The sequence below is a fragment of the Saccostrea cucullata genome, unplaced genomic scaffold, assembly GCF_032062105.1.
Source record: "Saccostrea cucullata isolate Sc308-1 unplaced genomic scaffold, CSIRO_AGI_Scuc_v1 ctg3956, whole genome shotgun sequence".
NCBI classification, from domain to species: domain Eukaryota; kingdom Metazoa; phylum Mollusca; class Bivalvia; order Ostreida; family Ostreidae; genus Saccostrea; species Saccostrea cuccullata.
Window position 1 is genome coordinate 22,533 of NW_026940340.1, and position 26,342 is coordinate 48,874.

The 26,342-nt window shown below is 31.4% G+C and overlaps 1 protein-coding gene and 1 long non-coding RNA gene across 2 annotated transcripts; both read left to right on the top strand.

Moving 5' to 3' along the window:
- The first annotated feature begins 930 nt into the window (after nt 1-930).
- On the top strand, nt 931-4,099 carry LOC134255141 (peptidoglycan recognition protein 1-like). The gene is made up of 2 exons (XM_062737653.1): nt 931-1,162; nt 3,741-4,099. Exons 1-2 carry the CDS (start codon nt 931-933, stop codon nt 4,097-4,099), a joined length of 591 nt encoding a protein of 196 aa, XP_062593637.1.
- An 8,111-nt stretch (nt 4,100-12,210) lies between these two features.
- LOC134255145 (uncharacterized) lies at nt 12,211-18,226 on the top strand. Its single transcript, XR_009989465.1, has 5 exons — nt 12,211-12,316; nt 12,698-12,757; nt 13,094-13,165; nt 13,985-14,112; nt 15,718-18,226. It is a non-coding gene; the product is annotated as an uncharacterized LOC134255145 (long non-coding RNA).
- The last annotated feature ends 8,116 nt before the right edge of the window (nt 18,227-26,342 follow it).

The following is a 26,342-nucleotide window of genomic DNA, read 5'->3' on the forward strand; positions in this document are numbered from 1 at the left end:
GGCGGTCACGATGAGAAATGGCGAAAAGGCAGATCCGAAACTATTCCAGAACTTCAATTCCAGGGCAGCGAGGAAATTAATTACTGGTTACAACGTTTTATAGTAGAAGCAAGACGACAGGATGGTAAGGACTACCCCCCCCCCCTTATGAGCCTGTACTTGATTTCATGTGGACTACTTCGTTTTTTGCGAGACGAAGGTGTGTCCGATAAAAACTTTTTAGACGAAAAAAACACAACTTCCATTGAATTTCGGAAAGTTCTAGATGCAAAAATGAAGTTGTTGATTGAAAAAGGCATAGGATGTACTACGAAGTAGACTGATCCTATTTTACCAGAAGACGAGGCGAAGTTGTGAGATGTTGGAGTTTTTGGAAAGAAAAACGCAGAACAACTTCAGAAAACGATTTTCTTTTACGCATGTAAAATCTTTGGTCTGCGTGGATGTGACGAACATCATAACCTAGCATGTGAACAGTTTACTATTGGATCAGATAAGCTGGGAAAATTTAATTTATTGAGTTTACGGGTCGAAAAACCAAAACGTACATAGGTGGGCTCGGACAGCTAAATGTGTGCAACAAGACCATTAAACATCACTGCCAGTCCGCTAAGAGAATCTCTCTCTCTCTCTCTCTTTCACTGAGGATGTACAATTACTCGTTCACTTAGCTAACAAATTCAAAATTTTCTTGTAGGGGAAAGATGCATTGCTGACTATTTTGATCAATATCTGGATTCCCTTGGACGTCGAGGAGCATTCTATCGAAGACCTCTGCCCGCAACACCTGAGGTGCCAATTTGATACGGAAATCAGGTCATGGGAATTAGTAAGCTGAAAAACTTCATGCGAATCATTTGCACGGAAGGTGGTTTACAGGGTAATTATTCGAATCATAGCGGCAAACGTACTTGTGCGACCCAGCTATATATGTCTGGTGTGGAGGAGCAACAGATAATGGATCGGACTGGTCATTGTTCTCAAGCAGGTGTCCGTAAATACAAAAGATCCAGTGTGCAAATGGAAGCTAATGTGTCAAAGATCTTGGATCCGCCCAAAGAGTGTACCGAGAATTCCACTCCGATGAATTCTCTAGATGGATGCGATCCGGATATTACAGACAAGTGTCCCGCTATTCCAATGACTGCAGCAAGCGTCCAGGGTGAGGAGGAACCTCTGAACAAGAGAATCGAACAGATTCCCGTTTGGAGAATTTAAAAATTGTAACATTACATTCCAGTTTTAAAGTGGGGATTTCACAAAAATCAATTACTAGTCAGATAGATTGTTAAATTACTCAAACCCAATTTTTGTTAGAATTGAGGTTTTTTGACTTTTTTTGTTTTCAACTTGCTTGTAAGAATTGTACAAGGGCATCAAATTTAATTGAAAGGTGTTTTTTTTTTTAAAGAAAAAAGCTTTACAATGGTTGATTAAAGGATAAATTTTGTGAGGATTTCAGATTTCTTTTCTTACCTGACAATAATTCTAAAATTATTGTACGGTACAATTACCACGCCCCCTTTAATACAGTGCAATAACTTGCAGTTTCTAAAGTTATTGTACAATGGTAGGCCACGCCTACCTGGGAATAGAACAGGTATTGGAAATAACAGTACACTTATCATCAAAGAAAATACACCGCATAATAAAAAGGAATTTGGTTTTGTTTAGCTGCAGATCCGTAGCTCGCTGGTCTGAAAAAAAAATGGAATGGACGACCAATTACAGTTAGCTACAGCAATGTTTCGCTATGTACAAGGACTTTCAATATTATGTATAGGAGAAAGGCCGTTCTGTGAGAGAAAAAAACTAATCGATGGCTGTAGGCTGTAAGGTTCCTTACAGTTTTAAATTCTTATACAAGTTGCATTTTTTTCTAAATACAGGGGACAGCCACACAGTGAATTTCTATTAATTCAAAATTATTTGTTAAACCTTTTAATTAAAAAGAAGTAAATTGGAAACAAATAATTATGAAATGTGAAATGTGTGATCTGTTGTAATTCTTTCTCGGAATATGTCCCTTCGAATTCCTCCCCATGGTCATCTTGGATCCGATTCACGTAACAATACCGACTGGGGACTCTTTAGGCAATGGGAAGCAGTTCAGTAGTCCAGCTGGGTAAATAGTGCTTTTGGCTTTATTGATGCAGACCCGAACTCCTGCTTTAATCTTGGGTTTTGAAGGAGATTTTTGTGATTTCCCTTAGAAAGTTTTCCATAATTTTAAGACATTGGAGGGCTTCACCTGAGCTGGTATTCTTTGGATACTGCGATGATACGTATGATTGTAAGCATACACTAAATCCGGTAAGACCTCTAAATACCGTCTGGTTTTATTCCAAGTGAAATACCGCCACATGCGTGCTTTGAGGTTTCTCTGAAATCGTTCCACGATACGGGCTTTGGTGTCCGTATTGCGAGTGGTAAAGAAATGAATAGATCTTAAAGCCTGTAAATTCTTTGCCTTGATTCGATTTAAAGCGGGCAAGACGTCGACCCTGTTGAAAACTAGTTTTGTAATCCTCGAATCATTTCTTTTTTCTGTTTCGATTTTAAAGGCAACACCCAGACATATTTAGATAAGACGCCAATGACACACAATAAAAATGTATAGTCGTCATTGTACTTCTTTAAACTGGACACATCGGCTAAATCTGATGCCATTTTTTGTCTATATTCGTCACTTTAGTCTGTTGTCTCCGGAATGGATTAATGTAAGGTATAGGTATCTTGCTCTTTTAACCTTTCTCATTTTTCCCCCTAAAGATTTGACCTGGCGATTCACGGCATGTATTCCTCCATACCCTTTCGTGGGATTCTGATAAATTTCTTTTAAAATGTCTTCAACTTTAACTTTCCTCTTCTTCTTCATGTCTTAAGCAATGACAGCCAATCTTTGTTGTTGTAATTTCTTCTTTCTTCTTGGGCTTTTTACCTTTTTAGCTTTATAGGGACTATATTTGGGTCTGGATGTTTTGAGGAGACAATGATAGCAGGTGAAAAGTGTGGCCCGCATAAAATATATATGAAACTCATTGAAATTTATGCAGAAGAAAGAAACATAAACAATTAATTCAAGTGAAATTTGTGTGAAAACGTAATGCAATTACAAAATTTTCCTATGACTTATATGAAAAGCATATTTTATAATATTGAACACAGAAACTTCATATGATACTTTTAAAAAGAATATGTAAATATCGTACAAACGAATCCACCTGCATGATATTTGCACAAGTTTTAAATTAAAAAAAAAACCATATGAATTCCTTGTGAGTCACTATGTGAGGTTTTTTTTAATGCACGAGACATTTGACGAAGATTGCACTCATTTGTAAACATTGAGATACCATACCCTTACCCGTGAAATGTTATCACATAGATATTGTAAATGTAAATATATGCGATTATATATTAGATAATTCTAGTCCAGAGAGACCAAGTGTATTGTATTCCAAATGTTGTGGGTGTAGTGATAACTAAATCTTTGTACAGATATTCATGTTCCTGATGTATGAAAAATTGAATTGAGTTAGGCAAGTAATTATTCGATGTAAAACTGGCTATTGTTTCTTTATTATTACGAAAGAATACTAGTTTCAAAAAATAATGATAATTAATTTATGTTCATCCAACTTAATAACACAAAAAATACAATCAATGCAAAAAAAATGAAAAAAAATATTGTGTACAAGATGTTGCTATTATTACATGTATTACAATCATATTTTCAGACACAAAATGGGATGACATAGGTTACAATTTCTTAGTTGGGGATGATGGAAATATTTATGAAGGCCAAGGCTGGGGTCGACAGGGAATTCATGTTGGAAATAACAATGACAAAGCATTGGGTGTATCATTCATTGGAACTTTCATGGATAAAGTCTTTCCCGGCGAAGCCGCGATAGGCGCAGCAAAGAATTTGATTCAATGCGGTGTGGATTTAGGCTACATAAGTACTGACTACCAACTTCTTGGACATCGCGCTGTAAAGGATACCCTGTGTCCGGGAGATAACTTATACGATGCAATAAAGGAGTGGCATAACTTTAGTGAAAAACTGAAACCCTTAAAAGATAAGAATACTTGACGTAGATTAAACTGTAAATGAGTTGGATACCGGTACTCGGTATATGTACCGTAATGAGTAGTTGTTTCAAAATTTCTGATGAAATATTTCATTAAAGCAAAGCGGTATTAATATTTAATCCCCAGGTAATCCCCCTCCTCACAACTTGAAAATGGGAGGGTACTATTACTATATAATAATGATCGTGATGTCCGTCTGTCCGTCAGTCTTTCTGTACGTCTGTTCATCTATAACGCTTTTGGGTACCCATGTCTAGTCTGCATCTCCTTTATACTACTGAATGAAATTAAATGAGACTTTCAAAGACATTGTTACGTGGTGCAATTGTGACTTCCAATTTTACTGTTTGATTGGAGACATGAAGGATATGGAGATAACAAACAGTATTCAATCTCAAAGTCCATCAATACAAATTAGGAGCAGAGCAAACACCGATCTCCGACACTTCAGAGGTGGGATCAGGTGCCATGGAGGAGTGAGCATCCCCTGCTGACCGGTCACACCCGCCGTGTGATCCTTGTCATGATAGGGAAATAATGGAAAATCCGTCTTCAATTCAGTGTATAAATAATGGACTAACAATTAATATGAAAAATGTCAGTCAGCATTTAACTCAATGATAAATTGTATTTGCTTACAAGATCATTGTATCGACCATAGAACTTACAAAATGATGACTTTAAACGAGAATGCTGATATTTGTGTTTCATCAACTTGCTTGTCAATAATTTACCTCGTTTTAGAAATTTATACGTATAGCATGACTTTGCGTATCGAATCAACTTCCAGGAGAAACATGGACACTGCCATTCTTAATATGATATTGAAGGGCATTCATTTCTTATCCGCAACTCCTCCTTATCCACTGAAAAAAATCAAATGATATATACTTTCACAGCATAATGCTATAGTGCCCGTCGTACTTTACTTTTTAAGCTGACACTTATTGTAGGTGAAGCGTGCTATACACAGAAAGGTATCATTTCCATAACATTTGATATTATTAATTGTCAGTCCATCTCGTTCTTTTTTGTAATCTCAACTTGGCTACAGACTTTCAGCAATTAATAATAATGTAAATGTGATTTTTTTTAATGAATTTTTAGTCAGTGTTCGTTGATAAACTACACAACTATTTGTAAACAACTTGTTAATGTACAACTGTCCTGTACTATTGTTTTTATTTAGTTTTACTTTTAGTCAATGAAGTTGATGAACTTCATTTCTTCAAGTATTATTTTCATAGCACACGTGAATTGATATAGAATTATTTTTTTAGTTAATGTCAAGACCAAAAAAAAATATTAAATAAAATACTAATTCTTTTGAATAATTTTATAATTTATCATGTTGTGTTAATGTCAAGAAAAACAAATGAAATAAAATAATATTTTTTTTAAATAGTTTTATGATTTATCATAATATCGAGATACGTATCGTATCGTGCCAATATATCGAGATACGTATCGTATCGCAAGATCTGGGTATCGTCCCACCCCTATGTTGTATGTGGTAGATATTACCACAAAGAGACTGGAGATTTTTTTGAGTGTATACATGGTCAAAAATAAATTTTTTATCACGTTTATTAGTTTTCTATCTTACCCAAGGGAGGAGGAATATGTTTTGGCATAGATAGCTTTTTCTCCACAATTTGCAACTTTGTCAACTGACAACTAGGATGTCACATATCAGTTAGATTATAATGTCACATTGTGCATGTCTAAGGTAAATCAAGTTCAAGTTCATTGTATATTTATGAATTTAATAAAAGTCAGTCATTGGGAATAAATTCAAAAATTAAGCCCCAAAGGGGGAAGGGGGTGTACTTTTGTGGGGGTACTCACAAGGGTGGATCTGATCAACTGCTGCAGTGGTATGGATGTGAAATCTGTATTTTTCTTTTTTTGAAAATCTGTGTGAACCAAATATCATCACTTCAAAAAATACGATATATGTATGGAAATACCTAAGTCCTTATTCTGGAATCTTATTTTTTTTTGTATCATGTGAATTATTTATATCTGGTTAGATGTTAGTTATTATAATAGTATTTATTAAATGATCAGGAATTTTGATGCTCTCTGATAGGTCTAGACACCTTTTCCTGAGATGTACCTCGATTAGAGTGACTTCACCTATGACGTTCGGGGGGGGGGGGGGTATTCGGGTTTTTCCTCTTGATCAATCATAGATGTGCTTACAGTTTTTTCGACCAGTCAGATTGCGTGTTTCAAAGCATGTGTTCTTGTGAATGTAAACATGTCAGACGCCAGTACCAAGGAGATTAAACACTTTGATAGTACGAGGGTTGTCCCGAAAAATCGTGGACAAGTTGTCTCGCATGAATAATAATCGTCATTGCGTTCTAAAATTTTCACTACTTACTAGTACATTTTTTCTTAATAAATATAGAAAATTTCAAATAGATATATGCATAAATAAACGAATTATAAGGTTTTATATTATGTATTGTATCGTCTTACGGCGCACAGATGATAACGTTAAAGTGCCTAAAACAGCGTCAGGTACCTCAAGTTTCATCTTTGCGCTAAAAATAAAGTTGGATCAGTCCCTTTTAAATTTTGAAATTTCATTGAAGCACATGCTTAAGTCTTCATAAAGTATTGAGGAACCAATCTGGCACAAATGTACGATCTTCTGATGATTAATTAGTAAGATACGGACAGTATTCCAACATCATTCAACTTATAGACAATCTTATATTGACGCGGTCAACATTGACAGTGTCTTTAGCTATTACAGTTGTAGTTTGTCTGTATGTCTTGTACTACCTCGGGACTCGATCAAGAAAGACTTTATTCAGAAAACTCCCATTTCAATTATATACTAAAGATCTGGCAATTTCTGGGGATTTTTTTTCTTCTGTATTCATTTAATGTTTTATACGGCATTAATACACCATCTAAATCATAGCGAACTGATCTCCGGTGCGCCGTAACGTCACCAAACGTCACCATTTTTCGTGTGTTGTGTTTACCACTTTCCCATTTCAAATGCTCAGGAAACTGTCAAAAATTGACCAAATGCATTGAGAATTTTAAGAAGAAAACAAAATAAATTGTGGAATTGAATAAGGATAATCTTTACCCTAATCTTATCTATTTAAATCTTTTGTTTCAAATCAATATTCCTGTATTCTCCTATCAAACCTTCGTTTTTTGACCGTGCGCCGTAGGGCCTTACCCTGTGCACATTCAAGCATTATAAAATCTATATTTTTGTGTATATTTTATTCAAAACATTACAATTAACTTAAATATGATAAATAAACATTCACTGAAAATTTCAGCTTAATACGACCATTATTTTTCGAGAAAAACGCTTTGTCCACGATTTTACGGGACAACCCTCGTAAATGATTGAGTATTGATTGTTTAATAATATTGTTTTCCACTTTTAACTACTAGTTGTTATTATAATAAGTTATTGAAGTATAACAACATGTGAAAAGTTTTGTTACACTTTGCATTTTATAATGAGTGTTTCTATTTGATGTAGACAAGAACAAAAATGTCGATAGTGTGGTAAAACTCCTGATCATTTAATAAAACGGTTATTGACTTCGGCCTCGGTCAACCAATACCTGACCAGGTCTGTATAGTCACGAGTAGACCTCATCAAAAGTCAATAATTGTATAATATGACATATTACGGCAAATATGAAAGCCCTATCATATGTCATTGAAGAGTTATATTCAATGTAGCACCATTTTTGTAATTAGGTCAAACATGAAGGTTCAGAAACCATAGCATGCTAAGAAATATCATGCTACAATGCACATGTAAAATATGAAAACCCTATCTCTTCTAAATCAAAAGTCACATGGAAGACTGAATATTTGTAAAAAGTAGGTCATACTTCAAGGTCAAGGTATCATGGTAAAAAATCATAATTAAATATATACATGTACTAGTTCATTAAGAAAGGAATTGCCACAGGTAATGCATGTATAATCTGAACATGTCGAAAGCCCCATCTCATCTCATTCAAAAGTTCTGACCAAGGTTTTAAGTTTTTGTGACAGATGAACAGACCAACAGACTTACAGATGATAGATGAATATTAAGATTCAATTAATGAACTCTTTGTATTTGCTAAAGTGGAGGACAAAAATCAAGAGATTCATACACTAAAAGGGATTTACTGACCTTGACATGATGATGCAATGCTTTCTATAAAAAATTAGATCTTCTTTTAATTAATTAACGATAATTAATATTTAGAAAGTATAAGTATCATAAGAAAAAAAGTTTGACATGCATGTAGATCTATTTCAATGAAAAAAGCGATATTGATCAATATCGCCTGACTGCACCATGCAGGATGAAAATTCAGTTTTCTTTTAAGGTCATACACTGTACCCAACATATTTTGTTTTGTTATATAGTTTGAACTTTATTAGGTTCTTCCATGGAGTTTAAGAGTTTCACTAAATGAAGGACGTGTGTGCAATACTTTTAATGTCTATATATGGAACCGTACACCTCTTCTAAAACAATGTTTGATGAAAAAAAATCTGGAAATTATGTTCTGTAATATTTGTATTTTTCTTTGAATAATTCAAACATTTTTACAATTTGATATCTTTTCAAAACCCCTGGTAACATATGCTGATTTTTTGTCAAGGAAAATGTGGTGAGATTTAAAGTTAAAATTTAGAATATCTTCAGTTGATAAATTATCAGTAGGTAAGGTAACTTGCATATATGTCCTTAAATTCAGAACTTCTTTTTTTTTCTAAGTTAGAAACAGAAAGAATTTTTGTTGACTTCCTATATATAAATTCTAATATTAATTATCATGAACATAATTTATGTAAAACCTTAATTGATTTTTTATCCAGTGTAGTTTTAATAGTCGAGCTGGTGGATGTGATCATGGTGATAGGGATAAATTTCAAAAACTTACTAGTAGTAAATAAAGTACCGTAGTATATCTATGAATGCTTTTTAGCTCACCTGAGCCAAAGGTTCAAGTGAGCTTTTCTGATCAAAATTTGTCCGTTGTCTTTCGTTGTTGTTGTCGTTGTTGTCGTCGTCGTTGTTGTCGTCTGTCGTTGTTGTTGTCGTCGTCGTCGTTGTCGTAAACTTTTCACATTTTCATCTTCTTCTCAAGAACCACTGGGCCAATTTCAACCAAACTTGGCACAAAGTATCCTTGGGTAAAGGGGATTTAAGTTTGTTCAAATGAAGGGCCATGCCCTCTTCAAGGGGAGATAATTATGAATTAGTGAAAAATTAATAGCATTTTTAAGAAATCTTCTTCTCAAGAACCACTGAAATAGGAAAGATGAAACTCATGTGAAATCATCCTCAGGTAGTGTAGATTCAAGTTTGTTCAAATCATGAACCTGGGGGCTAGGGTGGGACCAAAATGGCCAACCAGAGTTTTACATAGAAATATATAGGAAAAATCATTTAAAATCTTCTTCTTAAGAACCATTGAGACAAGAAAGATGAAACTTAAATGAAATTATCCTCAGGTAGTGTAGACTCAAGTTTGTTCAAATCATGACCTCTGGGGCTAGGGTGGGGCCAAAGTGGCCGACCAAAGTTTGACATAGGAATATATAGAAAAAATCTTTAAAAATCTTCTTCTCAAGAACCACTATGCCAGGAAAGATGAAACTCTTGTGGGATCATCCTCAGGTAGTGTAGATTCAAGTTTTTACAAATCATGACCTCTGGGCTAGGGTGGGGCCAAAATGGCCGACCAAAGTTTACATAGGAATATATAGGAAAAATCTTTTTAAAATCTTCTTTTCAAGAACCACTGGGCCAGGAAAGATGAAACTCATGTGGAATCATCCTCAGGTAGTGTAGATTCAAGTTTGTTCAAATCATGACCCCTGGGGCTAGGGTGGGGCCAAAAATGCCGAACCAAATTTTTACATAGGGATTTATAGGGAAACATTTTAAAATCTTCTTTTCAAGTACTTCAAAGCCACGATTATTTTTCTATTTATATGGAATCATCCTCAGGTATTGTAGATCCTACTTTGTTCAAATCATGACACCCAGGGGGGGGGGGGTTAAAATTCAAGCTCCTCTCCCCTTCCCCAGTAAACTTTCAGTTTTGATCTGATATGTGCTTTTTCCTAGTCGATGTGCTAAGGTGAGCGATGTGGCCCTTGGGCCTCTTGTATAAAAAAATGTTTTCTTATTTCACCATGTTCATTGTACCTGTTTTTTTTTTTTTTTTGCTGATAATAAGTGGCTATTTCAGTAAGGTTTTTTAAGAGAAACATACAGATGCAATTAAATTTCATTCTCATTATTATTCTATTTCATTCTAATAATTATTGCAAATTTATTTCAAACATTTAGGTTATCTTTGAGTGCACTTTTTATGCAAATGAGGTTCAAAAAATGGGTCAACTGAGTGGAGTGCTAACCCTAACCCTAACCCTAAACCCCTAACCCCTAACCCTAAACCCTAACCCCCTAACCCTAACTAACTAACCCTAACCCCTAACCCTAACCCTAACCCTAACCCTAACTAACCCTAACCCTAGCCCCCTAACCCTAACCCTAGCCCCCTAACTAACCCTAACCCTAACCCCTAACCCTACCCTACCCCCTAGCCCTAACCCCCTAACCCTAACTAACCCCCCCCCTAACCCTAACCCTAACCCTAACCCCCCTAACTAACCCTAACCTATTATTCCCCTTAAATACTGGAGTTGTTTACACAGTGTTTTTTACATTGGTACGTAGGTACTACGTTTTTTTTTATGCTGACTACACAGGTAAATACTTGGCAGCGAGCCAAGTTTTTGTTTTAGAGCCGTGTGCAAAAAATATGCTGACTACACAGGTAAATACTTGGCAGCGAGCCAAGTTTTTGTTTTAGAGCCGTGTGCAAAAAAAAAAAAATATGCTGACTACACAGGTAAATACATTGTGATTCAAATCCATGATTACGCTACCCTAAAATCACAGTCTAGCTTCATTTTTTGAAAACCTCATTACCAAGAAACAAAAGTGAAACTAACACAGATTTTGATTTTTATTCAATTTTTATTTAGAATTAAAATACAAAAAATTTTACATTTTCTGTTTCTTCTTCTCCCTTATCAGTGGTCAGGGATAGTTTCCTCTTGTGAGTAGTTTTGGGGCCTGGAATCTCTCTGTTTTCTTCCTTTTTCTCTTTTTTTTGTCTCCTTTTTTCACTAAAGGTTTGGTCTGGTGGGTCATTTTTGAAATCTTGGGTTCTTGATGCTTTTTCTCCACATTTCTTTCACTAAGGTGTGTCTTAATACTTTTCCATCACTTCTTTTCTAAAATCACCTATATCATTATGAATTATCAAAAATGATAAAAGCCATTTGATTTAATTTCATGCGCATATCATTCTCCTGTCATCTACATCTAAAAGATCCTGTGTTTCTGGTACGGTCTCCTTTGTATTTTCCTCTGTCATATTTTACCTGTGAAAAATTCAGAATGCTAAAAGAATGATCGTCGATGTCCAGCTCTGGTTTATATACCTTTACTGTAAGTGCCGTGTGCAAAAAAAATACGTTTTACCTACGTTTTCTTATATTTACCTGTTTGCATCCTCTATAAAGTGCCGTGTGCAAAAAACTGAGGGTCGTGTGCAAAAGAAATATACCTTTTACCTGTGTTTTCTTATATATACCTGTTTGCATCCTCTGTAAAGTGCCGTGTGCAAAAACTTACCTATGCATTGTGACGTCATCCACTGTATAAATACAATGTGATTATGACGTCACACTTTTTCATTTACAGTCTAGACAGCCTAGTCTAGCCAGCCTAACCAGTTTGAACTGAATTTTTTACTGAAAGACAATAACAAATAACACACAATACAAAAAAAAAACATGTGTGTGTTATGTCTGTCAAGTTATAACACCAGGTCACTTTTTTAAAAAACTTAGAATTTCTTTTTAAATTTTTTTAACTTTTTTTTTTTAAAATTAACTTATAAATTTTTTAACTTTTAACTTTTTTTAAAATAACTTTAAATTTTTTTTTCTTCTTATTTTTTTTTTTTTGGTAAACTCCCCTTATAGTTTTTAAGAAATAAAATAAAAAAATCATGTAATACTACATCAGTGTTATGTTATTGTATGACTTCATCTTTTATACAGTCGGGTTCGGGGTTTCGGGCAGCCATGGCGAATTTCGGCAAAGATTTTACCCCAGTGAAAAAGGCTTGTAATCCACAGTGTAGGTCGTTTAAAGTTGTTTCACATTGTTTATGATTGTGATTATGTTATCGCTCACCTATATGTTTAATGTCAGCTATGCTAAATAACCCATTTCTGTGTAATTTGAGAGAATGTTTTGACATGTGGTTAAAGTATGGCGTGCTATTCATGTTATCATTTAAAAAGTCGATCCTAAATAAATCTGTCTTAAAAAATACATTTTACGAATGACATTTAATATGATTGATTAGAGTATAGGTATCCATATATAAGAGATATTATTTTGCATTACATTTAAACATGTTTTTCTGTCCTGTTTGTCTGTCAATTGTTGCTTTACTTCCTTTGTAAAATGAGGTTAAATTGAGTATCACTGAATATTGTATGCTTTTTTTTTCAGGATCAGCTAAGATGTTGTTTCACTGGATTATTTAATTGGGCATATAATTGAATAATTCTGGTAAGTTTGTCTTTGTTTTGTTTACATTTCCTATATGAAGGTCATCTTTGCATTTAATCATGATTATGTAAAGTTCTGTTTTGAATGTAAATACTATATTTATCCTCATTTCATGTGATTTACAGTTGTTTAGCCTGCATGTAACTCAGAGTGCATTTAATATTTCTATGATGGGTCATTCTATGATATTGAATTTAAATCAGAAAAATATTCACTAAATTTTGGTAAAATACATGGTATCTTTTACATTTCTATCCCTTTTGTCTGTAAATTACTTTGCTTTACTTACATTGTAAAATGAGGTTGTGTATCACTGAATTGTATGATTTTTTTCAGGATCAGCTGAGATGTTATTTCACTGGATTATTTAATGGATAGACTTATTGGGCATATATTTGGATATCTCTGGTAAGTTTGTCTTGTTTTTTAGATTGTTTAAATTTCCTATGAAGGTCATCTTTGCATTTAAGCATGATTATATGGTTAATTTAATTACTGTGTAATACTTATGTGATCTGTTGTCTCTAACTTACATTCATATAAGCACACCCTTATTTAACCTAAAATATATTAACACATGATTAAGGGATCTTCAGAATTTTAATAAGTCCTTTTGTATAAATTATATGATTTAATTTCATAATTCATTATGTATGTTACCCATGGCCATGGAATTCAGACTTACTAAATGGTGATCAAAGAGATATTAATTAGGAATCTAATAAGAGAAAAGGAGGAATTTACAAAAGATTAATCCTAAGTTATTTACTTTTTGTTTTGATTCTAAATATGTGGGATATATGGCATACATATATTTTCATTTTCACTTTTGTTTCTTAGTAATGAGCTTTTCAAAAAATTAAGGACTACATGTTGTACTGTGATGATGCTAAAAAAGATGTATTTTTCTGTATGCAGTACTGACAGATATTAATCAAAATTGAATCTGTTGTTAATAAAAAATCTTTTAGTGTCTAAATAATTAATTTGATAATCATTTTATTTGTGATATCAATACAGTAATTGTGCTTTTTTTTTATTATCTAAAGATAACATGATGAACTTTTCTCATCTGGAGTTAATGTTAAAAACAATTTGTTTTGAGATTAAAAAACAAACATTTTCATGAACTTTTTTGGCATTGTACATGTTTGTTCAATTTTTAAACATGCATTGTTTCACACAGTACTCTGTCATATTAACAAAATGGTTTTATTTTCTATACAGTCCTCAACCTGGAAGATATGTTTTGTTCCTAACCATCTATAATCCATTCTCTATGAAGTTCAGACTGTCTGCTCTTCCTTTGGAAATACACAGTTAGTCAACCAACATAGAAACACACAAACTTGAAGGTAAAGTTTCAATGAGATACAATTGTAATATATATTTATTTATTATTTTATTATTTTTTTTTTTACATATGCATGTTTATAATTTTGAATTGATATGTAAATGATATATTTAAATAAAAAGGGCTTGGTGGTCATGGTCATTTTTAGACTATATTGATCTCCTTTAGAAGAAGAAGAAGAGCTCCATTTCAATATATATACAAAAATGCATGATCAAATTTTGAAACTAAAATGTATGAAAGTTTTCTTTGCCAAATGATAGTTAACAGCTGAAGATAGCATATCTATAGAATAAGTTAAATATGGCTAATTTGTAACCCCCCCCCCCCCCCCCCCCAGCTTCCTTAATATCATAGTTGGTAAAGATAGCAAGTTTTGACTCCAATTGCTGATGAATTCTGAATTTCCCATTTAATATTAACATTATATCACAGGGAAAGAATACTATAATGTAGCACATCAGGATGACCAGAAAAGAAATCTTAATGACCCTCTTAACTATGTATAAAGACTGTAACCTTATAACTGATGTAAGATAATCTGATTGTGTGGAATTAAAATTCCCTGGTGTTTCTACTACCCAAGATCTTCTTATGAGTGCATGGGACTGTTGTAAACCTTCTCCTGTTTATAAAAAATATACCTTGGAGCATGACACTTTATTCATAAAAGGTACTTTCAATATCATTTCTATGAGTTTTTGTTCTTTCTTTTTAATAATCTAGTGTTATATCTCATTTAAACCCATTAATATGTATGCTTCCAAAATCTTAGATCTGTCTGTATAGTTTTTTCAGCTCTTTGAACACAAATACCCTGATTCAATCTTTTGAGGTAAACATGATAGAGACATCATAGATGATTATCAGAGTGTGTATCACAATCTTAACCATAAGGTCAATTTAAATGGTCTAAGGCACAACAAATGAAAGTGAAAACTTATTTTTTTTTTTATTAGAATACATAATTTTGTAATAAACAAATACTGGAAAAGTTACTCTCATAATAAGCCTTAATGTCCTCCAAGAGTTCAGTTTGGACTTCCTCCATTAATCCTTGTATCTTCTCCAATGGTTTTGTGGGCTAAAATTCATGTGTCTTTAACAACATTTTTTTCTGACAACTGTTTTCTCTTATCATCTATAAACTTGACTTCTTCTCTAGTCAAAGGTCTTTCAGGGTAATCCAAGTAATTCTTACCCTCTTTTGGTAATAAATGGTTATATTTCTCATTGGCTTCTTCTGCAATCAAGGGTCTTTCTATGTAATCTCTGACAACATTAGGATCACCCTTCTCTGGACTTAATTGATTATATTCTTGTTGAGAAATGATCTCAATAGTGCCATCTTTTTTTTATTTTAACTGGTATACCTCTGTCTATATCTTTCCCTGAAAGAACTCTCTTTCCAAACTGAATTTTACTCATTCCTTTACTCTTTTCTTTACTGGAGGTGTTACCCATGGTTAATATGAAAAAGTCAAAATCTTATGTTACAACTTGTATTTATACCCTTTTTGTCTATATTTAGAATTCCATCAAGCTTATATTATATAACAATTTTTTTTTTTCAACTAAGACTTTTTTTTTTTTTTATATTTTTCAGGATTCTCTAGTGAGGGCTTATGGAAATGATCTATGTCTACTCTCAGAATGGTGAAAGACTATCAGATTATGCAAAGACTAACAGAATATCCTCTCTTGGAACACTGAAACAAGAAAATCAAACAGGAGATGGATGGAGGATTTAAGAAGCACATAGATAAATATGATTTCCAACGAATTTAACCAGTATTATCATAGACTGTGGTTTACAGGATGACAAAGTAACAGGATTGTATCTTTTTACTGTCAGACACTGACTATGGATAAGATGTACCCATTTATTAAACTGAGATCTAGTCAAATCAAGTACAATTGTATTGAAAATATGATTTTCTGATAGCATGAACTCTTTAAAAATTAATTCTCACAGACCTCAAAGTATCTGAATGTGACTTTTATTTTTACCAATTTCTATTGAAGACTGTTGTTATGTATGAGAAGTATACATTTAAACCTTTTATTTTTCATCTTATTTCTATAACCCCCTAGAAATTACACAGATATTCAGATGCTGGATTTAATATTATTATTTAACTTTCCTGGAATGGTAAATATATTTTGTTTGTGTATGTATCATTTTTTAATTTTGAATTTAAAATTGGTCTCAATAAGACCCCCAATAAAGATGCAAGTGTCCCATAATCTGTGGTTTAATAATATCTTGAATATCTTTATCATATCATATTCATCATACTAATTACATATTGAATGTTTGTAGGAATACACTTTGTTGTTTAGGACACTTTGTCAAGGTCAAAGCATAAGATTATTGAGATGACTTCTTTGACAATAATTTGTAACTTACAAACTTCACATCATAAGTACACAGATGAAGAATCAATAAGATATTTCTATAGATTTTTTGGATCATTTACTCCTGGGTAAAAGTTAGTTACTAACTGAGATTACTGATTTGAATCCTGTAATGCAATAACTTAAACATTGTGTGATAACTTATAGACTTTATAAAAATTAGGTGCAAATTCTTAGGAAAGGATTGAAATGTAAATCATATGCACTATGTTCAAGGATGTTTAAAGACTATTACTATGTAATACCTTAGAATTCTGTAAAAAATTTATTATCACTGCGTAGATAAAGACTGGTTGGAATAATTTATGTTTTGAAATAAGGTTTAGGGAAAAAAGTCAAGAATGTGGATATGACTTTTATTCAAATGGTGCAGTTCAGCAACTCTGGTGATTTACATACCTTCAGTCATAAATACATGTAGATAGGTATTGGGAAGACTCCTCTAGATTTTGAAATTTTTAAATCAAAAGTATAGAATTTAAGTTTGAAAGATTAAATGGCAGCATATCATTTGCTTGTGAATTAAAAAATAAATCCAAACATATACATCTTTGGATGATAATTGTAGAATTTTATCAATTCCTGGAGTTCAGTCTTGATATCATCCTTTAATGTCCTTAAAATTTTAATGACTGTCTTTTAGTTTTAGTTGAATTAGTTTCTTTTCTAAATGTGAAAATGACATCATCCAAAGAAGTTCTTCATCTGCATGTTATATGAAGAAGACAATTTTCATCACAGTGACAGAGATTGTTTTGTTAAACATATTGCATTGATGCACAAATATACTTTTAGATTTTTAATAGCTAGAGTTCATATTTCTTAATATTGAATGCTAAGTACTGTTGATTTCAATTTTTTTTTTTGAACAAAGACATACTAGTAGAAAAAAAAATGTACATGATGTGTTAGAAAAGCATGTGTAAACCTGATGACTTTATAATTGCTGATTAAATCAATTATGAGTTTCATCTTTGTTACATTGTAAACATTTCTAAGTAGTGCACACATCAGAAAACACTTAAAATTCTGAGTATCAGGGTTTAACACAACAATTCCAAATGATTTTTGGACGCTTTTTATGTATCAATAAAAAAGACAAAACAGAATGTTTGTTCACAGATGTTCCAATGGAAAACAACCACAAAGAAATGATTTGATATGTTCTCTATGTGATTCATGTAAAATGTATTTTAAAATTGTATCCTAACATTTATCTTTTGCATAAATACATTTTTTGTGGAGAATTTCTCATAACTTTGAAAAAAGTAGTCTTATTGTATAATATGGTTAACTTAAAATTTTGTAGACTTAAAAGTTGTACATGATGTGTTACACATCTTACATATGTAACCATTTCATTTCAGGGCATTCAGCATATATTGTGGTTTTGTCTTAAATTTGTTTGTTCATGTAATCAATAATTTGAGAATACTCAACTCAAATTAGGTAATGCATGAGAGAATAGGTAAGAAAATCAGGTTTAAGAAATGATTTTTACTATTTATAAGGGGTTAGTCTATATATTGAATCTATAAGTACATTTAGTCTATACACTTAAGGTATTTGTTTATGAAATAAACTTGCATTTGAGCATTTTTAGACAATTGTAAACATTACTTTAACCAGTTTTAAAAAATGATTAGATTCACTGTTAGCATGTAATTCCTTGTAAAATAAATGAGAAAACAAACAATTTTATTTGAGTCAGTTTTTTTTTTTTTTAAATGTAAATAAGAAGCATTGGAAGTTGGGAATATTTCACAAAGTTGATTGAGCATAATTCTCACTAGGACAGTAGGAGTATAATGATTTAAGCATTAAAGAAACCATTTCATATTTCAATATACAAACCATGTTTAGTCAAGCAGTATATAGTTTACTCTTGCCAAAAAGTAAATGGTATCTCTATTCAGGGTCAATCCAAAGGTAAAAAAAGAAATGAAAAAATATATTTCTCTTTATGTATCAAACATGTAGGTATTATTGCCATAAATTCACTGTATTCATTTTTAGTCCTCTTTCTATGTATGAATAGCTCTGATTTAGGCAATCAAAATACAAAAAGCAAATGAGTTATGTCAAATGATGAAGGTATACACCATAAATTAACATGGACAGAGAATTCTGAGTTTCCCTCAAATATGGCCGCCAAGTGATGTGAAATAAAAACAAAATGTGGATTCATCTATTAGGATTGAGACTTGTACATATTATGAATGATGGGTACTATGACATTAAGAATGACATGAAAGAAATAAGTTTGATTCAATTATATAAACAGTTCTTAATCCATACAGTCAAAATGGAGGGCATATATTTTTCTTTATAGGCATAAAGTAACAAACACTCACCCAATCCATCAAAATTTTACTTTTTGAAGAAAAGGAACCCTACTTACTTTGTTGAGTTGACATTCAAATTTTTTTTGTTTGACAGGTAGACTAATGGTTTCTGACTAGTATAATGAGAACTTTTTATTAGAATCATCAGATTGTTCTGATATTTTGGTTAAGATATCTGCATGACATCAATTAATTTGTTCATACAAAGGGATAAAAGCTTTTCCAGGTTTCCTCTTTACTCAGATTAGATTGTGTCTTGCTAATATATCCAACATATAAGATACTCATCAAAGTCAAACAAAGGTAAATAAATGACCTTATTAAGTTTTTAGTCAAAAGGTCAAAGAGATGTGGACATCTTGTTTAATTGGACAATTGTTTAGTTAATATTCATCAAACTTCATGGATAGGTTAATTAAACAAACTTCATATATTTTGATTTTCAGGTCAAAGATCAGCACAATTTTTGCTATACCATTGTTGTCCATGAATATCTTAACACCTCTATTGACTTTTCAGGTTAAAGGTCAATGTATTCCTGCTACAGTAAAACTTCATTATAAGGATCTCATAGTGATATTCTTTATTTGTAAGGAATTAGGTAATTATAAAATCTCCTACTCTTTCTATAATATGTCACTGAATGTGCTCCTTTATTTTAGAGAGTTTTACAAGCAAATCATATACTGACTTTCAATCCTTCAAAATACAATTTATATTGAATCTTGAGATTCAGACTTTCAGACTTTTAGGCTTTCAGACTCTCAGGCTTTCAATCTTTAAAAACTTTCAAGCTTGAGGACTGAGTATTTTGATATTTATTTTGTAAGTCTTGTCTTTTATGTCATTATGATTAATCCTTAGTAATTCAAACTTTTCATGTTTGTAAAACTATAGTGTGAAAGTACAGTGTTTGTGTAATCTTCTTAATATTTATCTAAAATTACTGCTTTTAATACAGTCAAATATAATTTGTGATGATCAAAATTTCCAAATTACCTGACCTGTACATATTTAAAGTTTCAATATCATACACTCTTGAATATCCTTAAATATCAATATATTGATTAAGCATTTGCTATCAACCATACACTTGTTAACCTAAGGAAGGCTCTTACCATAAGTTAAACTCATGGAATTCTTCAAGCAATTTTGAAGAATTTCTGTTATAAGGGGATGCATAAAGTAATAACATTTAAAACTAAAAACCCATAAATTTTCCAGGAAACCTGAATTTTAAAGAAGTAATAATTTTTAAAAACTACATATCCACATTAAATTGGGGAACATTGATTTATAAGAACCCTTTTCCTTTAGAGATCCTATATAGAAAAATGTTCCCCAATTTAATTCAATTTTATAATATGAAACAAATTTAATTCAATTTTATTTTAAAATTCAAAGGGTTCAACCCCCTCCCCTCTCCCTTGGGTGTTTATTACTTACACATTATACAGCCACTATCTACATGAAATGTCATGAGTTATAAAGGAAAAAATTTATTTAGTGTGGGGTCTTTTGTCTTTTTTAGCATCCTTTATAACAGAAATTCTTCAAAATTGCTTGAAGAATTCCATGAGTTTAACTTATGGTAAGAGCCTTCCTTAGGTTAACAAGTGTATGGTTGATAGCAAATGCTTAATCAATATATTGATATTTAAGGATATTCAAGAGTGTATGATATTGAAACTTTAAATATGTACAGGTCAGGCAATTTGGAAATTTTGATCATCACAAATTATATTTGACTGTATTAAAAGCAGTAATTTTAGATAAATATATTAAGAAGATTACACAAACACTGTATTTCACACTATGGTTTTACAAACATGAAAAGTTTGAATTACTAAGGATTAATCATAATGACATAAAAGACAAGACTTACAAAATAAATATTAAAATACTCAGTCCTCAAGCTTGAAAGTTTTTAAAGATTGAAAGCCTGAGAGTCTGAAAGCCTAAAAGTCTGAAAGTCTGAATCTCAAGATTCAATATAAATTGTATTTTGAAGGATTGAAAGTCAGTATATGATTTGCTTGTAAAACTCTCTAAAATAAAGGAGCACATTCAGTGACATATTATAGAAAGAGTAGGAGATTTTATAATTACCTAATTCCTTACAAATAAAGAATATCACTATGAGATCCTTATAATGAAGTTTTACTGTAGCAGGAATACATTGACCTTTAACCTGAAAAGTCAATAGAGGTGTTAAGATATTCATGGACAACAATGGTATAGCAAAAATTGTACTGATCTTTGACCTGAAAATCAAAATATATGAAGTTTGTTTAATTAACCTATCCATGAAGTTTGATGAATATTAACTAAACAATTGTCCAATTAAACAAGATGTCCACATCTCTTTGACCTTTTGACTAAAAACTTAATAAGGTCATTTATTTACCTTTGTTTGACTTTGATGAGTATCTTATATGTTGGATATATTAGCAAGACACAATCTAATCTGAGTAAAGAGGAAACCTGGAAAAGCTTTTATCCCTTTGTATGAACAAATTAATTGATGTCATGCAGATATCTTAACCAAAATATCAGAACAATCTGATGACTCTTAAATAAAAAGTTCTCATTATACTAGTCAGAAACCATTAGTCTACCTGTCAAACAAAAAATTTGAATGTCAACTCAACAAAGTAAGTAGGGTTCCTTTTCTTCAAAAAGTAAAATTTTGATGGATTGGGTGAGTGTTTGTTACTTTATGCCTATAAAGAAAAATATATGCCCTCCATTTTGACTGTATGGATTAAGAACTGTTTATATAATTGAATCAAACTTATTTCTTTCATGTCATTCTTAATGTCATAGTACCCATCATTCATAATATGTACAAGTCTCAATCCTAATAGATGAATCCACATTTTGTTTTTATTTCACATCACTTGGCGGCCATATTTGAGGGAAACTCAGAATTCTCTGTCCATGTTAATTTATGGTGTATACCTTCATCATTTGACATAACTCATTTGCTTTTTGTATTTTGATTGCCTAAATCAGAGCTATTCATACATAGAAAGAGGACTAAAAATGAATACAGTGAATTTATGGCAATAATACCTACATGTTTGATACATAAAGAGAAATATATTTTTTCATTTCTTTTTTACCTTTGGATTGACCCTGAATAGAGATACCATTTACTTTTTGGCAAGAGTAAACAATATACTGCTTGACTAAACATGGTTTGTATATTGAAATATGAAATGGTTTCTTTAATGCTTAAATCATTATACTCCTACTGTCCTAGTGAGAATTATGCTCAATCAACTTTGTGAAATATTCCCAACTTCCAATGCTTCTTATTTACATTAAAAAAAAAAAACTGACTCAAATAAAATTGTTTGTTTTCTCATTTATTTTACAAGGAATTACATGCTAACAGTGAATCTAATCATTTTTTAAAACTGGTTAAAGTAATGTTTACAATTGTCTTAAAATGCTCAAATGCAAGTTTATTTCATAAACAAATACCTTAAGTGTATAGACTAAATGTACTTATAGATTCAATATATAGACTAACCCCTTATAAATAGTAAAAATCATTTCTTAAACCTGATTTTCTTACCTATTCTCTCATGCATTACCTAATTTGAGTTGAGTATTCTCAAATTATTGATTACATGAACAAACAAATTTAAGACAAAACCACAATATATGCTGAATGCCCTGAAATGAAATGGTTACATATGTAAGATGTGTAACACATCATGTACAACTTTTAAGTCTACAAAATTTTAAGTTAACCATATTATACAATAAGACTACTTTTTTCAAAGTTATGAGAAATTCTCCACAAAAAATGTATTTATGCAAAAGATAAATGTTAGGATACAATTTTAAAATACATTTTACATGAATCACATAGAGAACATATCAAATCATTTCTTTGTGGTTGTTTTCCATTGGAACATCTGTGAACAAACATTCTGTTTTGTCTTTTTTATTGATACATAAAAAGCGTCCAAAAATCATTTGGAATTGTTGTGTTAAACCCTGATACTCAGAATTTTAAGTGTTTTCTGATGTGTGCACTACTTAGAAATGTTTACAATGTAACAAAGATGAAACTCATAATTGATTTAATCAGCAATTATAAAGTCATCAGGTTTACACATGCTTTTCTAACACATCATGTACATTTTTTTTCTACTAGTATGTCTTTGTTCATAAAAAAAAAAAATTGAAATCAACAGTACTTAGCATTCCATATTAAGAAATATGAACTCTAGCTATTAAAAATCTAAAAGTATATTTGTGCATCAATGCAATATGTTTAACAAAACAATCTCTGTCACTGTGATGAAAATTGTCTTCTTCATATAACATGCAGATGAAGAACTTCTTTGGATGATGTCATTTTCACATTTAGAAAAGAAACTAATTCAACTAAAACTAAAAGACAGTCATTAAAATTTTAAGGACATTAAAGGATGATATCAAGACTGAACTCCAGGAATTGATAAAATTCTACAATTATCATCCAAAGATGTATATGTTTGGATTTATTTTTTAATTCACAAGCAAATGATATGCTGCCATTTAATCTTTCAAACTTAAATTCTATACTTTTGATTTAAAAATTTCAAAATCTAGAGGAGTCTTCCCAATACCTATCTACATGTATTTATGACTGAAGGTATGTAAATCACCAGAGTTGCTGAACTGCACCATTTGAATAAAAGTCATATCCACATTCTTGACTTTTTTCCCTAAACCTTATTTCAAAACATAAATTATTCCAACCAGTCTTTATCTACGCAGTGATAATAAATTTTTTACAGAATTCTAAGGTATTACATAGTAATAGTCTTTAAACATCCTTGAACATAGTGCATATGATTTACATTTCAATCCTTTCCTAAGAATTTGCACCTAATTTTTATAAAGTCTATAAGTTATCACACAATGTTTAAGTTATTGCATTACAGGATTCAAATCAGTAATCTCAGTTAGTAACTAACTTTTACCCAGGAGTAAATGATCCAAAAAATCTATAGAAATATCTTATTGATTCTTCATCTGTGTACTTATGATGTGAAGTTTGTAAGTTACAAATTATTGTCAAAGAAGTCATCTCAATAATCTTATGCTTTGACCTTGACAAAGTGTCCTAAACAACAAAGTGTATTCCTACAAACATTCAATATGTAATTAGTATGATGAATATGATATGATAAAGATATTCAAGATATTATTAAACCACAGATTATGGGACACTTGCATCTTTATTGGGGGTCTTATTGAGACCAATTTTAAATTCAAAATTAAAAAATGATACATACACAAACAAAATATATTTACCATTCCAGGAAAGTTAAATAATAATATTAAATCCAGCATCTGAATATCTGTGTAATTTCTAGGGGGTTATAGAAATAAGATGAAAAATAAAAGGTTTAAATGTATACTTCTCATACATAACAACAGTCTTCAATAGAAATTGGTAAAAATAAAAGTCACATTCAGATACTTTGAGGTCTGTGAGAATTAATTTTTAAAGAGTTCATGCTATCAGAAAATCATATTTTCAATACAATTGTACTTGATTTGACTAGATCTCAGTTTAATAAATGGGTACATCTTATCCATAGTCAGTGTCTGACAGTAAAAAGATACAATCCTGTTACTTTGTCATCCTGTAAACCACAGTCTATGATAATACTGGTTAAATTCGTTGGAAATCATATTTATCTATGTGCTTCTTAAATCCTCCATCCATCTCCTGTTTGATTTTCTTGTTTCAGTGTTCCAAGAGAGGATATTCTGTTAGTCTTTGCATAATCTGATAGTCTTTCACCATTCTGAGAGTAGACATAGATCATTTCCATAAGCCCTCACTAGAGAATCCTGAAAAATATTAAAAAAAAAAGTCTTAGTTGAAAAAAAAAAATTGTTATATAATATAAGCTTGATGGAATTCTAAATATAGACAAAAAGGGTATAAATACAAGTTGTAACATAAGATTTTGACTTTTTCATATTAACCATGGGTAACACCTCCAGTAAAGAAAAGAGTAAAGGAATGAGTAAAATTCAGTTTGGAAAGAGAGTTCTTTCAGAGAAAGATATAGACAGAGGTATACCAGTTAAAATAAAAAAAGATGGCACTATTGAGATCATTTCTCAACAAGAATATAATCAATTAAGTCCAGAGAAGGGTGATCCTAATGTTGTCAGAGATTACATAGAAAGACCCTTGATTGCAGAAGAAGCCAATGAGGAATATAACCATTTATTACCAAAAGAGGGTAAGAATTACTTGGATTACCCTGAAAGACCTTTGACTAGAGAAGAAGTCAAGTTTATAGATGATAAGAGAAAACAGTTGTCAGAAAAAAAATGTTGTTAAAGACACATGAATTTTAGCCCACAAAACCATTGGAGAAGATACAAGGATTAATGGAGGAAGTCCAAACTGAACTCTTGGAGGACATTAAGGCTTATTATGAGAGTAACTTTTCCAGTATTTGTTTATTACAAAATTATGTATTCTAATGAAAAAAAAAAGTTTTCACTTTCATTTGTTGTGCCTTAGACCATTTAAATTGACCTTATGGTCAGGATTGTGATATATACACTCTGATTATCATCTATGATGTCTCTATCATGTTTACCTCAAAAGATTGAATCAGGGTATTTGTGTTCAAAGAGCTGAAAAAACTATACAGACAGATCTAAGATTTTGGAAGCATACATATTAATGGGTTTAAATGAGATATAACACTAGATTATTAAAAAGAAAGAACAAAAACTCATAGAAATGATATTGAAAGTACCTTTTAAATAAAGTGTCATGCTCCAAGGTATATTTTTTATAAACAGGAGAAGGTTTACAACAGTCCCATGCACTCATAAGAAGATCTTGGGTAGTAGAAACACCAGGGAATTTTAATTCCACACAATCAGATTATCTTACATCAGTTATAAGGTTACAGTCTTTATACATAGTTAAGAGGGTCATTAAGATTTCTTTTCTGGTCATCCTGATGTGCTACATTATAGTATTCTTTCCCTGTGATATAATGTTAATATTAAATGGGAAATTCAGAATTCATCAGCAATTGGAGTCAAAACTTGCTATCTTTACCAACTATGATATTAAGGAACTGGGGAGGTGGGGGGGGGGGGTTACAAATTAGCCATATTTAACTTATTCTATAGATATGCTATCTTCAGCTGTTAACTATCATTTGGCAAAGAAAACTTTCATACATTTTAGTTTCAAAATTTGATCATGCATTTTTGTATATATATTGAAATGGAGCTCTTCTTCTTCTTCTAAAGGATCAATATAGTCTAAAAAAATGACCATGACCACCAAGCCCTTTTTATTTAAATATATCATTTACATATCAATTCAAAATTATAAACATGCATATGTAAAAAAAAAAATAATAAAATAATAAATAAATATATATTACAATTGTATCTCATTGAAACTTTACCTTCA

Coding starts and splice junctions, on each gene's coding strand:
- LOC134255141 (XM_062737653.1), top strand. CDS start 931: ATGTCTGGTGTGGAGGAGCAACAGATAATGGATCGGACTGGTCATTGT. Junction 1,163..3,740: donor GACTGCAGCAAGCGTCCAGG/GTGAGGAGGAAC, acceptor TCATATTTTCAG/ACACAAAATGGGATGACATA.